Source organism: Rhipicephalus sanguineus, chromosome 10 (genome assembly GCF_013339695.2).
Source record: "Rhipicephalus sanguineus isolate Rsan-2018 chromosome 10, BIME_Rsan_1.4, whole genome shotgun sequence".
Classification (NCBI taxonomy): domain Eukaryota; kingdom Metazoa; phylum Arthropoda; class Arachnida; order Ixodida; family Ixodidae; genus Rhipicephalus; species Rhipicephalus sanguineus.
In genome coordinates this window covers 74,288,627-74,303,951 of record NC_051185.1, presented here as the reverse complement: position 1 = coordinate 74,303,951, position 15,325 = coordinate 74,288,627, and the positions used below count along the sequence as shown (strand labels likewise).

Sequence of the window (15,325 nt, the reverse complement as noted above, 5' to 3'; positions counted from 1 at the left end):
TAGCATTTCACCTCCATCGAAACGCGATCGCCTCGGCCGAGATCGAACCCACGACCTTCGGTCAGCCGCCGAGCACAGTAACCACTATACCAGCGCGGCGCAATAGTATGCGCGGAAGGTGCCATAACGTGCACAAACCACCTAGCCCAGGTAAGAACTCTCGTGCTTAGATACACGCATTTGGAATATTATAATCGTTGCTTCGGCCACACGTTGCCTGACACTTCAAGTTACCCGGTGCCATCCATTAGGCGTGACTATGAGTGACTAAGCGTGACGAACTGCAATTTTATAGCGCATAACTGCTGCTCATAGTAAAGAATGCGTTTTTGGTGTATCGCCACTATTACAGTGTGAAGTTTTCGTGGAAGTGGCTGTCAAGCTTGAATGCCTTAAGTACAGTAGTACACGCATCGTTGAACACGACTCTTTTACATTTTGTGTAGGTAGGGTTTGGAGTGCATGGTGCCATGTTCGCTTAATGTTAACACTAACACATGCGCGATGACATAGTGCTGCGCGAACGGTGGTATGAAGGCAATCCAAGCTCACCACGTTGCACAGAAGCATGAGAGCCGGGGCTAGCTTGGTGGCCAGGGCGATGGATATGAGCCGACCCATGGCAAACATGCCCTGCGAAGAACAGGAAATGACATTGGAAAATAAAGATACCATACATGATCTAACTCTAATACGATAAATGTCCTCAGAGCAGCTGTGGTCAACCGTTACGTGCATCACATACCCTACTTCAAATCTCAGGCCCCGTAAGCTAAATTTTTCGTGCCTTCTACAACTTTCCAAAGAGAGCTTAATGATTACCAAAAGAGTGTTAACGCATATGTTAACGTATATGTTAAGATAGTGTTATATGTGAGGCAAGCAAGGACTGATAAAAAACGTAGAAATAGTGTGTGCGTTTTTTTACAGTACAGGCGTTTCGTCGAAAGGCTTCTTTTTGAGTGCATACTCATTATTTATTTTTTGTTTTTTGTGTGTGTTTCTCTTGTACAGGCGTTTATTGACGGCACTAGGCGACGATGCACAACGGCAACAGTAAAGACGGGGAGCGGACTCTCGACACAAGGGACGTGCTCTGAGAGAAGAGCCGAAGAGGACGACCCACTAGAAGGTGCTCGAGAGGACGACCCATTAAAGAGTTCGAACGCTTCGCTACAGTTACCCCGGGTACGAAAAGGAAGCCGCGTGGCGACTTAACAGCTTGTCACTATGAGCGGGTCAAGGCAGGGCTTCAGGCGCTTCACGGTGGCAATGTCGCGCCTTCGACAGTGCATGTCCGAAGATGATTGTCACGAACCTCGGGAGAGCTTGCAATGTGTGATGGGGTTGGGAGAGAGAGCGAGGCGGGAGACCGTGGCGTCACGGCAAACACACTTTATATAACAACACGGCAAACAAGAAGTTAACACACTACAAGTTTACAAACAGAAGCAACATATTCAAAAACGCCAAGCGTTACAAAAGAATACAGCAACCACACTAACTAAGTTCGGCTCTACTGGCCCTAAAGTCTGGCCACTATGGCGTCTCGGTCTAGCTACGCAGCTACGCAAATAGAACGTTCTTACTTCGCGTGAGTCCGTCGCCTCGCTTCCGCGCCCAAGTCGACGCTGAGTCCCGTCGATGCTACTCCTCGACGTCTGGGAGTCGCCGTCGTCGAAGCTGCCGCCTCGCTAGTCGTCCTCGTCGCTGACCCGTCGGTCTTCCTTCGAGAACGTCGTCTCGTCCGGTTAGGCCTAACCCTCGGCCTATCCTCTTGGTGCCACTGGGTCAAACTGCCGACGTGGCTCTCCAGGTGATTGTCGGCGGGTTGCCGTCTCGTCGAGCTGTGGCAGTGCCGTAGGTGCCCTGCGAACTGCTGAATGAGGCTGCTGCAAGCTCGGGGAGCCTCACTTGGGTGACGCCAAGGTCGACGGCTACCCTCCCGAGCCTCTCGTGCCGCTGCCCCCAGAACGAGGCCCTACTTCTCTCGTCGCGGGTGCGACGCTCACTTGCCACACCTTGCTCCTCGACGACCCCACCGAACAATGACTGCTTGATCTTCTGGGGTTCCGCACCTCAGTTCGGGTCGCGTGGCACGCGCCTTCCTCCGGCCAATGGCTTGCGTCGACGTGGCGGGGGCGCACACCATCGGGTATTTTTCCATTCCCCGCACACCATCGACGCCTTGCGCTGTCCGGCGCGCGCCCCGTGCCCCTTTACTCATGACAATGATTCAATGGGTTCGATCAGGTACTTGACGGGGGGTGTGCGTTCGACGTCACGGTAGGGGCCTTCGTATTTGGCAGTAGTTTGGAAGAGAGGCCAGTTGCAGTGGTAGGGACCGAGAGCCATACGAGCTCTCCAGGGAGGACGCAGAAGTGGTGGTGGTGGTGTCAGCGCGAATGATCTTCTGCCGCTCTAGGTCATGCGTAGTAAAGGTCTTGGCAAGCTCATGACACTCCTCAGCAATCTGGCTGTCGCAAAAATATGTGCACACTCAGATCGATCCGGCTTGAATGGAAGGATTGTGTCGATTGTGTGCGACGGGTGCCGGCCGTACAATAAGAAAAAGGGTGAGAAACCGGCAGTGCTCTGAGGGGTGGTATTGTAGGCGTACGTGACGAAGGGCAGAATGGCATCCCAATTTGTGTAATCAGCGGCAACGAACATCGGGAGCATGTCGCCGATCATGCGGTTAAAGCTTTCGGTGAGGCCATTCGTCTGCGGGTGGCAAGCAGTAGTTTTGCGGTGAACAACGTTGCACTCTTTGAGAATGGCTTCGAAGACTTCCGACAAGAAGACACGGCCTCTATCACTGAGCAGCTCCTGGGGTCGGCCGTGGCGCAGCATGAATCGGTGGAGCAGGAAGGAGGCACTCGCTGGGCGGCATCTTGAGGCATGGTAGATGGCACCGTGCGGGATCGAAGCGCCATGGGCATCGAACGGGGACCGAAGCTGCTTTGACGGCGCAGCACTCTCCACCAAATTGTAAAGCCGTTTATTGACGGCACTAGGCGAGGATGCACAACGGCGACAGTCAAGACGGGGCGCGGATTCTCGGCACAAGGGGCGTGCTCTGAGAGAAGAGCCGAAGAGGACGACCCACTAGAAGGTGCTCGAGAGGACGACCCATTACAGAGTTCCAACGCTTCGCTACACTCTAAATATCGAGCTAATACCTACAAAACGAGCTTTCAATCTCATTATATACATAGTTTCAGCTCACTGTCACGTGTAATAAGCTGCTTTATCGTCTTATTGTTAAGGTGTTACCCAAGAGCCAAAAGTATACTCTTTAAGCTATAAAAGTTTCCATAGTGATGCATACGCCAGGCACCACGAACTCTCGTACGACGCTAGATACTTTCGAAGCTAGATACTTTCAAAATGCGTACTGACCCAGAAGAGGGCGTTGAGGTAGGCAGCGTCGGCTCTTGGAAGACGAGCAGCTCCCTTCACGGCGTAGGAGTAGATGTAGCCGCCATATGCAGCCTGTAAGAAGGAAGATGCGGGAAAGAGTGACAGCCAAAGCATTTAGGCGTCATTATCGTCGTGCTTAAGCAGCGCAAACAGTAAACACACGTTTTCGCTTTGATAAGCGAAGGTAAACTTAGTCTACAGGTGTGCCAAAGCGTTTCTAGAGTCTTAAGAAATGAACTTGCTCATACAAATCCCCAGGAGCACAAAGTCATCCCTAGAAATCCCAAGCCTGACAGTTCTGAAGTTGAACGTTCTTGAGATCGAAGCGGTTCAGAGGTTAGTAAGTGAGCATAAAGTCATGTTGATATATCAAGATAAAGTCACTAGTATTCTCTGTCTGGACGTCGCCTCCACGTATAGCACACAAGGTTGCGTTCGGAGACAGTCACCTTCAGCAGGTGTGACTGTGCCAATTCTAGAACCCCCGCGCACTAGAGACCTTCTTATCAGCTTACATTAATATTCTACTTCTGAGACTTTCTACAGCAGTGTCACGTGCTATTTTGATGGTATATTGTACGTGCCACGTACGTCGTAAATTATGGTGTTACTGTGAGTAGGTTATGTGCCATGTATTTTGAACGTCCTTTTGTTACCGTGAGAACGTTGTTTGAGACGTAATCTTGAACCCTGCATGACATATGTTAAACCCATTCAATAGCGAAGGAGTAGACACAAGTTTTACGTTCCGTTTCGATTACTTAGCTTTCTTCCAACAATACCTCGGCAAATAAAACAAAATATTATCAAGGTGAAAGACTTATGTGCCTCACTAAACACGAAATTTGACCGCCGGCGTCTCGCGTCCTGCGGCGTTGGACACGAGTGGTGCAAAAAAAAATAATCATCACGGGATGACGTCACTATATGACGTCATCATGACGTCACAGATCCAGTTGAAGTGCCTCCGATCCTGGGGGCAGTGCGAAACCCCGCTAGGTCAGCAAAGCTTTCGGAGCGGACGGTGCAGGGGCAGAACAAATGCATCTAGGGAGCCTACATGACCGGCCGTTCAATTAGGCTCTCTAATACACCGGCTGAGAAGAAAAAGAAGAATTTCACCTACGAGTCCTCTTAGGGGAATGCACAAGGGACCCCGTGATTTTTTTAAGGTACCGTCTGAACGGCAGTGCCCAACTTGGGCAATATGCATAAAGCCAAAGTGGAACTACAAGAGGCAGAGTTTCTCCTAAGTAGGACATGCATGCAAAACGTCTTATAGGTGATTATCTTGAAAATACTGATACGATATCAGACAGTCACAGCATCATCTCGGCCGGTGCCGACAAAAAAGCAGCGACGATTCCACCATGCGATGGAATCATCTGCTACTTGCGCAATAAAAATTAAGGCACTAATTTCTTGCGGCTACTTATAAGTAAATATGTGCGACCAATACCTGAAGTCCATCATAGAGGAACATCATGGCTGCGGTGAGAAGTGCAACCAGAATAATCTGGGAAGTGCCCGTCGCCTTGCCCGTCTTGTCCGGAACGGCTGGCACTGCAGAGACAGAGCAGGAACGCTGATGACACATCATACGTACTACTGTGCATTACGCTTTGTAGCAAGGACTGGTTAAAAATGCATAACATTTTTAGAAGAATGACGACCCATAAGCTCTCTTTTGAGGACGAGCATTGGCTGTTGGAGTCCCCGGAGATTTGTTGGCAATAACAGTACAAAATGGCAAGAAGAAACGCGTGCTACTAATGCAGTGTAATAATTAATCGTGAGCCGTTGACTGCATGTAAGGTATTAATGAAAATGTCTACGTATATTCTACTTTCTGATGGTGTACACTGACACTTTAAACCGCACTTGGCAATTTTTGTAGCAAGGAAGCCGTTCACGTACATTAAAATTTGTGTGCATAGCAGTATATATTGTTCATTTACATTGCATTTTGTGCTCCTGTATACTTTACACCATACTTCGGAACTTCAGCAGTAAGAAACTGTTTACGTACGTTACATTTTGTGTATAGCATTGTTGTTCATGCATATTTTCACTTGTTCTGCGCAAAACCTTTCGTAGTCCATGTTCATTGATGCGTCACGCATATGTCCTCGTCGCTTGCCGTGTACTAGGCAGGCTGAGGTTCTCCTCAAGTGAGAAACGTCCCTTTTCTCCCGAGCCTGCTTTCACCCTTGAGATGAAATAAAATTGGACACAGTTGATTTTAACTCCAGGCATTGCAAGTGGGTAACTATGCGCTGTTCATTTTCATTCGTTTATTCGCGAAGTTTTTACTGCCCGCTCCTGCTTACAGCTTCACCAAGAGGCTAGCAGCACTGCATAAATTTAAAAATATATATAAAGTCGTGAGTCTAGTAAATTCTAGAGTCGATTTTATACTCAGGTTGTGTGTCATATATACAAAAAATCGCAGCCCGTTCCACGCCCACTGAAAGCTGTACGAACTTCAGAGAATTGATCCACCTGAGTTTCGCTGGAGTTTATCTTGTGTTTATCTGACCTTTTATGATCGTTTGTGTCCTTTTCTTGCGTTGGTCTGCTCTTTTCTGCAGGAGTGCGCCTAACTGGGCTGGTTGGTACAGGCACGTAGGCAGGGGGGGGGGGGGAGGGCCCGGGGGGCCCAGGCCCCCCCCCCCCCGAAATTCGTCCAACCTTCTATATTTCCGGGCAACTTTTTCTTCTTTTTGCCATGGAAAGACTTTCTTTCGAACAATTAGGCCTCGGGCCCCCCCCGAAAAAAATTTCTGGCTACGTGCCTGGGTTGGTACATGCTTAAGAAGAGAGCAAACAGCGCTAAACACGGGACGGACGCATCTATTACGATGCCGACATCTGCCGACGCATCCATTATGATGACTTCTCACCCCTCTTTGCGCATTGCGCAGTTACTGTATTTTTGTTGTTCTTCTGCGCAGTGCTTCCGTATATATTGCATATCCAAGCAATAAACCAGTGGTTCTTAGTTCAGCGCTTGTGTCTGTCGTTCTTCTCCGTCCCGTACGTGTTTAGCGCTGTTTGCTCTCTTCTTAATCCTGCTCTTTTCTGTTCTCATGTGTTACCTTTTATCCTTTCGTGTTGTTTTCTTGTGGTTATCTGATTTGTTTCGCGCTGATCTCATTTCTGTTCTATGGTCTCGTTTCTACTGTTTTTCTACTGTTTCCTGCTCCTAGCGCGATGCGTCTATAGCTTCCGACCCTGGCGTTTCAATGTCGCTTCGCTTGCTCGGACAGAAGACCTGGCCCTTCGGCGACGCTGGCGTTCACGGGCAAGCAAGCGCTACCGTTCCAAAGCGCAGCCCGCTCGGCCTATGTGTATCAAACGTGGCACATGCTTGACGCCAACGCGGGACGCGTGAGACGATGACAGGGCGGTCTCTTAAACTGCTCCGCAGTTAGAAAAACCTACGAGTGCTTCATGAGCACTAAAACATTGTGCTGTCATCACTGCACGTTGCGGCCTGGTTAGCCATTCAGGCCTAGGACTGCACGCTTACCAGTTGGGTCGTCCACAGACTCGTACCAAGCCTGCTTCGTTCCCGGATCCTGGGAGGCAAGGCGCCGCCGGTACCACTGTTTTCCAACCAGGGACAGAGCTAACACGACTACGGGTACCTGCAGTTTAAACAGCCGGTAATCAAAGACGACCTGATCCCAACTGCTTTTCCGTGAGATCAGTGAGAGACCGTGGAAAGGCTCGAATAATTTCTAAGTAGTATAACGTTTAAGCAAGCCCTACAGTTTGTTCATTGGTTTGCATATTTAGTAATGTTGAGCGCAAATGATTAATAACTACGCTTGCAAAACTAGGGCGCAGCATTGTAGGAGAGACCACAGAATTGAGACTCTCGAGCGCGCACTTCCAACTGGTTACTTCCAAAAACACACACAAATAAACACAGTACACTAAGTCGTGATTTACATGTTAGACTAGTAATTGACATAGGCGTGAACACGCGGGGAGGGGGGGGGGGGGCAGGGAGGGCTGCCGTTTTTCCTAATCACCTTACGAGGGGGTGCAAAATCTCCCCATACCGTGATTCAGTCAGACCTGTCCCAAGATTGTTTAAAGAGCGAGATTAGGGACACGCAGGTTTTGACAATAATTACAGCCGAAGGACCCTGATGTTGCATTCCAAGAACTGCTCACTTGCCCGTCTTTACTTCCGGTAAGCAGAGACCAAAGGCAGGCCATTGTGAAAAGCACGTCATCACTTCATTTTCATTATTTCATCCATTGTGAAGCATGCCCCCACCCACCTAATGGGAAGCCCTGGCGCACGCCTACGGTAGTTGAGTAACCTCTATCTCTCCTATGATAATGGTACTCTCTCGTTAACTCCAACTTAGCATCATATGAATAAGGCCCGGCAGCACTCGCCATGAGCAGGGCCATGATCCAAAATGCGTAGTCGATGTGTGTCTTGCGTTGGGCCTCGGCGAGCGACGTAGCAGGAAGGCCTCCCCCAGAGGGATTCATGTCCTCTTGGTCGAACGTGGGTTCGGAGCTGTTGTCGATGAACAGCGAACAGTCCTCGTTCAGCAAGAATGGCTGGGCGATCATCGGGCTCACGAACGCCCCGATGCCATAGAAAAAGTGCAGCGCCTGCACAATACAAAATACATCAGTCTGTCGGCCTTGTCTTAGGGTTGGGCAGGTCGAAACGAGCAGCAAGCATGACGTGACGGCAACAGCCTCAATTTTCTTTGATTTCCAAATGTAGATTGGCTTCTCCCTCCAATGGCTCCAAAAAATTGATCTAACGCGTGATCTCATGCTCAGCGAAATCGGCCAAGTGACCTTCCTGCTAGGTTTAAATCAAGGCCAACTTGCTCTCACGGTTCCGTAAGCGCGCATACGCAGATTTTCTTCAAGTATGCTCGCGCAAGTTCGATTTTTTTAATATTTATTGCAGCGTGCAAGTCACAAGCTGCTTCTGCACCCAGTGTTCATTAAAAAGAGCGACACCGTTGTCAAACACAATAAGACCTACCAGGAGATCCTAATGAGTTGGACTGGCATTGGCTAACATATTTTTTCAAATGTGACGACCATGTTTTTATAGTTTTTCTTGATCTCGCTTTTTGTGAAGGCGGTCTTCATACCTATGTGGGAACAATAAGCTAATCATAGTCTAGTTAACATCCCTACCTTTTCTTCCTTTCTGCTCTTTTTGTTAGTCAGCCTATCGTGACTGCAATACCTTGGAGGTTTTCGAGACTCTAGTGCACCAGCTAAATTGTTTACGGACTTGTACACGAAATGTAGGAATATATACATAAATCAATTTACGGATTTCTGACTAACAGAGAGAGAGAGAGCGTACTTTTTATAGAGTTGACTGTTGGGCGAGTTGGTGTTCGGACAAATAAACCACCGTGAGTAGCGCAACGACACAGGACAACAGAAAGGTGCACGTGGAGGAGCACATGCGCAATGCTCGAGAGACAGAGTGGACGGGTAGGAGAGAGTGAGAAGGAAAGGAATATAAGGTTGTCATGCTTTTCTATTTGATCATCATATTACTCTGTCTTGCGTGCTTCTAGTTTTATATGTCACGCAAAGGGGAGTAAGAGGGACCACTGAAGGGACCAATTTCTTATATAAGCCACAGAAACACAAAATAAAATGTAAGCTCACTTGTAGGAACGGCGAGACGTCTTTTGAATATATCCGTATCATGTACACATTGGAGACGGTGTCGATGCATCCCATGAAGAAGCCCATGATGGCCAGCACCACGGCGAGCATGGCGAGCACGTGACACACCGGAATCAGAGCCATGGTGATCGTCATCATGGCCGTGCCCAGCACTAGCGTCAGGTTGGGCGTCAGCCTGCGCATAGTCAAATGAGAAATAAAGCTCGTATTACCGGATAAGTGTATGATATGGCGCATTATTAAAATGTGGTATTTGGTTCGTGTTTCTTACTCTGGCCACTGCAGAGGTAGAAAAGGAGGCATAGGCTCTGATGGCGCGATAGTGATGACTTTTAATACAATTTTTAAAAAAAGGCACAGTTTTACGTAAGAGCGAAGCAATAATTTCGATAGCAAGGGTGAGCGAGCGGGGAACTTTATTGAAAAAGACCAAAGGGATCGGGATCAGGGGTGGAAGCGAAGAGGCTCCATCTCTTCACCCGGTCGGTGGCTCCATCCAGGTTCGAAAGGCCCGGGCCGTAGCGGAGGAGCTACATCTTCGATAGCAAGGTATCGGAATTTTATACGAAGTAAGGCTAGCATTTCACTCCCTTAACATCCAACCCTGCGTAAATCAAGGAAACGCCACCGTCAGAAAACATGGCTGCTGCAGCGAGCGAAGAGGCTTTCGTGCTGTCTGTCACTTCATCGCAAACCAAGCGCTGAGAACAACACATACAGAGGTATGAACCGTCGGCTTATACCTCTGTATGTGTTGTATCGCAACAGCTCTGTACCACCCTGTATCGCTCTGTGTCGCTACAGCGAGCTGTAGCGATAAAGCGTGCGCGACCGCGCCCGGTCTAGCGAAATGTGGGGTTTGCCGAAGCCATGCAGCCGACTTTCCGTCCCTCCCAGCGCAGCCATGGGTCTTCAGCTTGACGAAAGCCGGTACGTTTACTCTTCGCTTAGGCCGGCTTACTCGGCTGCACTCGTGCGCTTCAACCACTCCCATGTAGAACACACGGTGCGCGAAGTGATGTTATCGATTTAAAATTTACACGGAATTTAAATTTACACGGAAGTTACACGGAATATAAATTTACACGGATTTAAAATTTACACGGATTTAAAATTTGCACGGAATTACACGGCAAGAAAGCGCCAGAAAGTGCCATTAAGCCAAAAAGGACTAAAATGGGTTATGCCATTGGTCCATCTGGGGACAGAATGGGCTGCCACAGATTCTGAACCAATTTTGACCGACTGCAGGAGTAACTTCGGGGGTTCAGCTTTTACTGCCTAGCTTTTACTCCAGTTGGTTTAAATGTTGGTACTCGTAGAATGCTCCAGAGGTACTAACAGGTGAACCGTCCGGACTAACCGAAAAAAAAGGACGGCGACCCTTCGCTATGTCAGCATATTTCATGGTATTTCTAAGTGAATCAGCTTTGAAGGACGCGGTATTTGTGGCAAGTGCACCAACATACAAACATACACACAACCATAGCATTGTAAAACACCGCATACACCGACCACCCGCGCTACACAGCTGAAAATCAACCACCGAATGTATATAGGCACGGTATGCAGTGCCGGTGGGAGACTTCTAATATCCTGAATAAAAAAAATAAACATTCAAGGCGTACGTGTAAACTTACGTGGGCTTATTGGGAGCACCGAAGCACACTTAATGCACACTGAATGTATAAAAGCCAATACATTCAGAACATCGCCGTTTACAATTATTGCGGGTAGGCAAGCAAGGTGCGTCATTATGATATGGCACAGTAACCTCCGGACACAATACACTCGAATCTACGGACTCTATAGGCGCACAAAGCAGAGCCGTTCCCGCCAAGCAAAACTTTTTCTTCGGGAACGCGATTTCGCTTACTCGGTCATTGAATCCTTCTCTCGGCGCACAAATGCGTCGGTATAAACGAAAGACATAGAAGCGGACAAATCGTGGCGATGATATAGGGACACCGGAAGGAAAGAAAAGTCGAGGATTACACAAGTGCTCCATCTCCGATGCACGGATCGTCGAGCGGAATCGAGGTTTGCGTGTCTGGGACAGGCACGCGCACGGTCGGGCGCCGGCGTACTCGCACGTGAGCCCTCGCGCACTGTTCGCACACAACGACGAAAGCGCGTAGGGAAATGCGAAAACGAACGCGCGACAGAAGAGACGATCGAGGGAGGCCCGGGGCCACTGTGCGATCCCATCACCGCCGGCGCACGTTCCACGGACAATCAAGTGAAGATTGAGACGTTCATTGCACGGCGAGAGGCGGGAGACGTCTCTGTAGACACCGGAAGACCACAGACGGAAACGATTGCGTTGCGTAATCGCAATGGCAGGAACGTGAGCGCACCCGCCTTTTTTCGTTCTTTTTTTTTAAACAAATCCTTGAACGAAAGCTGAGAACTAGGAAATGGACATGGGAAATTGACCGAGCATACGTCACCATTATACATGACCCTTAAGGTGCAACCTTCAGTTGGTCATGTCTGGAGTGGTACCACGCGAACATCTTCAGCGGTATTAACGCAGAAATGTTTTCTCGGACCGAAGAATTCGCTCACGGGCTAGTTGGTGCATTTCTTGAATAAAGCGCATCACGAACGCAAAAGGAGACAAGAAAGGAACACAGACACGACGTGTATTATTCACTGCATTTTCCCAAAACGTTCCCAAGGGTTCACAACTTGATCACTATAGTTGGTTGCCTTCTACTGTGGCTGATATCGGATGTGTTACAAGGTATTCAAGAAACACCTGACTAAGCACTTCGTACAACTTAATTTTCTACGCTGTTCATAGGGCTCATGCGAGTAAACTGTGAAGCGCCAATAACAGAAAACCATAAGTAACGGTGGTTGCAGACTTTAGACTGTTAAATTTGAATGAAAATTCTTCGCCGCCTTAGAACGAAGAACTACGTATCCGCGGGTTCGTCACGATATGGTTCCCTATAATTGGTTGAACGTTGTCCCCTCGCGTTCTTGCCTCTTCGACTGTCGTTTGAAGCTGCAGCACAGGGAATCCAGGTTTTTTTGCGAATGAATAGGAAACACCACTGCCATTCGCCATATTAAACAGACGCGGAAGGAACTTCTCACTTCCACCTGATGGTTTGGCATCACTGTACGAACATTTTACGCAAACAAATTCATTATTCCGAGAACCGTGTGGTACTGCAGATCCTGTGTCAAGGGCGTAGCCAGAAATTTTTTCGGGGGTCGTGTGTGTGTGTGAGGGGGGGGGGGGTTCAAGCCCCCTTTTTGCATGTGTTCGTGTAGATGTATGAGAACACATGCAAAACTGAAAAATTTCGGGGGCGTTTGAAAAAATCTCCCCCCCCCCCCCCCAACCCGACTACGCTACTGCCTGTGACCATGGCTAGAGTTCAAGGTCCTCTGCAACACTTCAAGGTCAGAAAACGCTGCCCTTCGGTAGTCGAGGCTCCTGTAAATATGCGAGCAAAATATTACATCACTGTACGCAGCAAGGAATTTACAGTAACAGTTCAACGGCAGCTAGAAATCGCTTAGTCTTGTCTCGCCAGGTTCTGTGATGGACGAGCCCGACTACGTCATAGTCGTGCACACGGCCACTGCATAATTTGAACAACCGTTTGCTGCACTACTGCCGCGACCGCCACGGGACGCTGCCACGTAGCTGAGCTTAAAATTACCGTATGTGCTACCTTTAGGTAGCCAGATTTGCTTATAGGTCTGGCTAGCAACCACAGCTATGCGAAGAGGCTGCACTCCGTTTTTGCAGGCGCCATGCCTACCGTGTCACCCATCGGCATGTGTGGCGTGTCGAAAACCGGTGATTAAATTTACCGTCGATGACAAGTGTCAATCCAGTTCACTGCAGCGGCGGCGTCGAGAAATACAACAACAAAAAAAGCATGGCCTGAACGTCAGCTTCTCCGCAACGCATGGCTGCTAGCGGCGTTTAGAAGGTAGAAGCGCAGCTCTGCTACCTAAAGGTAGCATATACAGTAACTCTAGCTGCGCCGCGCTTTGTAGTGTTATAATAGCATTCTATAAAGTTACACTAGTGTGCTCGTGATCACGCCGAAAGTGATGACTCGTTCAAAAAAAGAACAAACAAGAAAGTTCTCAAGATTATGACGTCCGCTGACGTAGGTTCTTGGCCCTTTGTCATTCCTACCAACGAGTGCCCTGAGTGCACTCGTTGTGACGAAAGGAAGAAGGAAACGCTTAAAGCGTGCGAAAAGTTCCTGTAACTCCGCTCGCACTTGAAGGGTCCGAAAAAATTTTTTACGGCAATCGGTTCCTAGGGCGATAAACTGCGAAGCTGAAGTCTTTCACTGATTACTTCAAAAATGTTGCAGGGCCCCTTTAAAACAAGCGGATGACGCTCTCAACAAAACCCCAAACAGCCATACAGATTGTTCCAAAATTGACCAAACCAGCAAAATATTCACTTAAAAAGAAAACGAAATAGAAAAAGTGTTCAGATTAATAGGGTCGACGCCCGTTTTACAATCAGAAAAATTAGCTAACATTTGGGAAAAGCGCGCCCCGACCTGGTCATTATCATTCGTTACAGTGCAACGGCTGAGCACCTATCTGCTCAATTAATGGGTTGCGATCAGATTGTGGAACATGTCCCTACATTTCATAATCCGTGTTTGCGTACTACTGCCGCAGTTTATGTTATATCGAAATTCCATCAATCTACGTGGCTAATCCCAGCGTGAGTACCTATATTCCATTCAAAGCTTTCATAATTTCAATATATTGAACACCAACAACATAGCTCTCCTCCTAGCCTTCAAATACATCCTTTACAGAAAAAAAAAACACCGCCCAAATATTGTGTACAGATGGTTAACGAGCGAAGCTGAAACGTTCGGCCCTGCTATTTATCACTGGGTTAATCCCGGCGGTTCGTTATAATCTTTCTCGGTTACTGGTTACGCCTGTCCAGAAATCTTAATTGGTCTTTCGCGCCCGTGTGTTCCCTTCTTCATTTTCAGCGCACAAGTGGTGAGTTGAGGGACTTGCCCAATAGCTGTGGCACGTACGCGCTAGGAGTTTTTGCGCACATAGGACGGGTGAATCGTGATTTCGCCTAGCCTTATACACTCTAAGAAACAAAAAGAGTCTTCCGACTCCTTTCGGGGAGTCTTGACTCGCCACGTATATGACTCTCTTTAAAGAGTCACGTTAACTCTCTTGTGGGTCACACGACTCTCCGAAGAGAGTATAATGACCCCCAAAAGAGAGTTTACGTGCCCTCTTTAAAGAGAGTCATATACGTGGCAAGTCAAGACTCCCCGAAAGGAGTCAAAATACTCTTTTTTTTCTTAGATCTTGCAGCTTCGCAGCCACTATAAAAGCAATAACCGCGATGACACAAGAAAAAGAGAGGAGTGTCCATAGAGCTTTAACACGCTTATGGAAACTAGAGTGCTCAACTTCAACTGTATCAGACCTAACCTTAACAATTCTGCTACAGGACGATGCACACTTCCGCCCCATTTTCTAAAACCACTACGTTCTTGTTTTCGCACAAGCGCAGCAGACAACAAACAGTAGTACCCTTGAGCTCTTTTCATCATCACCACCACCAACTGCCCATTTTCTATTCCCTGCAGGACGAAAGCCGTCTCCCAATAATCTACAATTCACCTCGCCTTGCGCGAGTTGATTCAATTTTATGCGTGGAGACCTCTTAATTTGCAGACATAAGAGGTTTAAGTTAAATAACGCTGCATGCCTCAGTGATTAAGTGGACAGTGCGTGCACAGTTTGCCCATCAAATGTTGACTATTTCACATAGAATAAAGGCGAGGTGTGCTACAGTCGCAAAAACATACAACGCTGGCAAAGACTCAACATCAGTGACATATCAAGCAATCGCAATACATCTACGCGATAGTCTATAGCGAGCGTTACTGCGCCGCACTTATCTCCGATTGTTTCTAGCGCAATCGCGTATTTCGACGGCGTAACAAAGACTGCTGCTTATTACAGGAAGCGCGTTCATAAACGCCGCATTGTACATTCGGCCTTTCACCACAAATCTGCATTAAAAACTAGGTACCTCCGCTTCCCTGACTACGAATTCGAAAGCAGCTGATCTCGACGTACGTTCAAAGAGGTCAACTGTTCGCTAAGACAGCTATCGACGACTTCCGCATACTTGAGGCTTTGCACCATCGAGCGCCGAAGCAAGAAA

The 15,325-nt window shown here is 48.2% G+C and overlaps 1 protein-coding gene across 1 annotated transcript in view; it reads right to left on the bottom strand.

Annotated features, from left to right (window-relative positions):
- LOC119406500 (major facilitator superfamily domain-containing protein 4A) overlaps positions 1 to 15,325 on the bottom strand; it is a 353,365-nt gene that overhangs the window by 9,298 nt on the left and 328,742 nt on the right. The window contains exons 2-7 of the mRNA XM_037673240.2: positions 9,100 to 9,295; positions 7,840 to 8,064; positions 6,956 to 7,073; positions 4,883 to 4,986; positions 3,403 to 3,495; positions 553 to 633 (exon numbers count right to left, since the gene is read on the bottom strand). Of these exons, the coding sequence (XP_037529168.1) occupies positions 553 to 633; positions 3,403 to 3,495; positions 4,883 to 4,986; positions 6,956 to 7,073; positions 7,840 to 8,064; positions 9,100 to 9,295 (817 nt within the window). The remainder of the gene's footprint in view (positions 1 to 552; positions 634 to 3,402; positions 3,496 to 4,882; positions 4,987 to 6,955; positions 7,074 to 7,839; positions 8,065 to 9,099; positions 9,296 to 15,325) is intronic.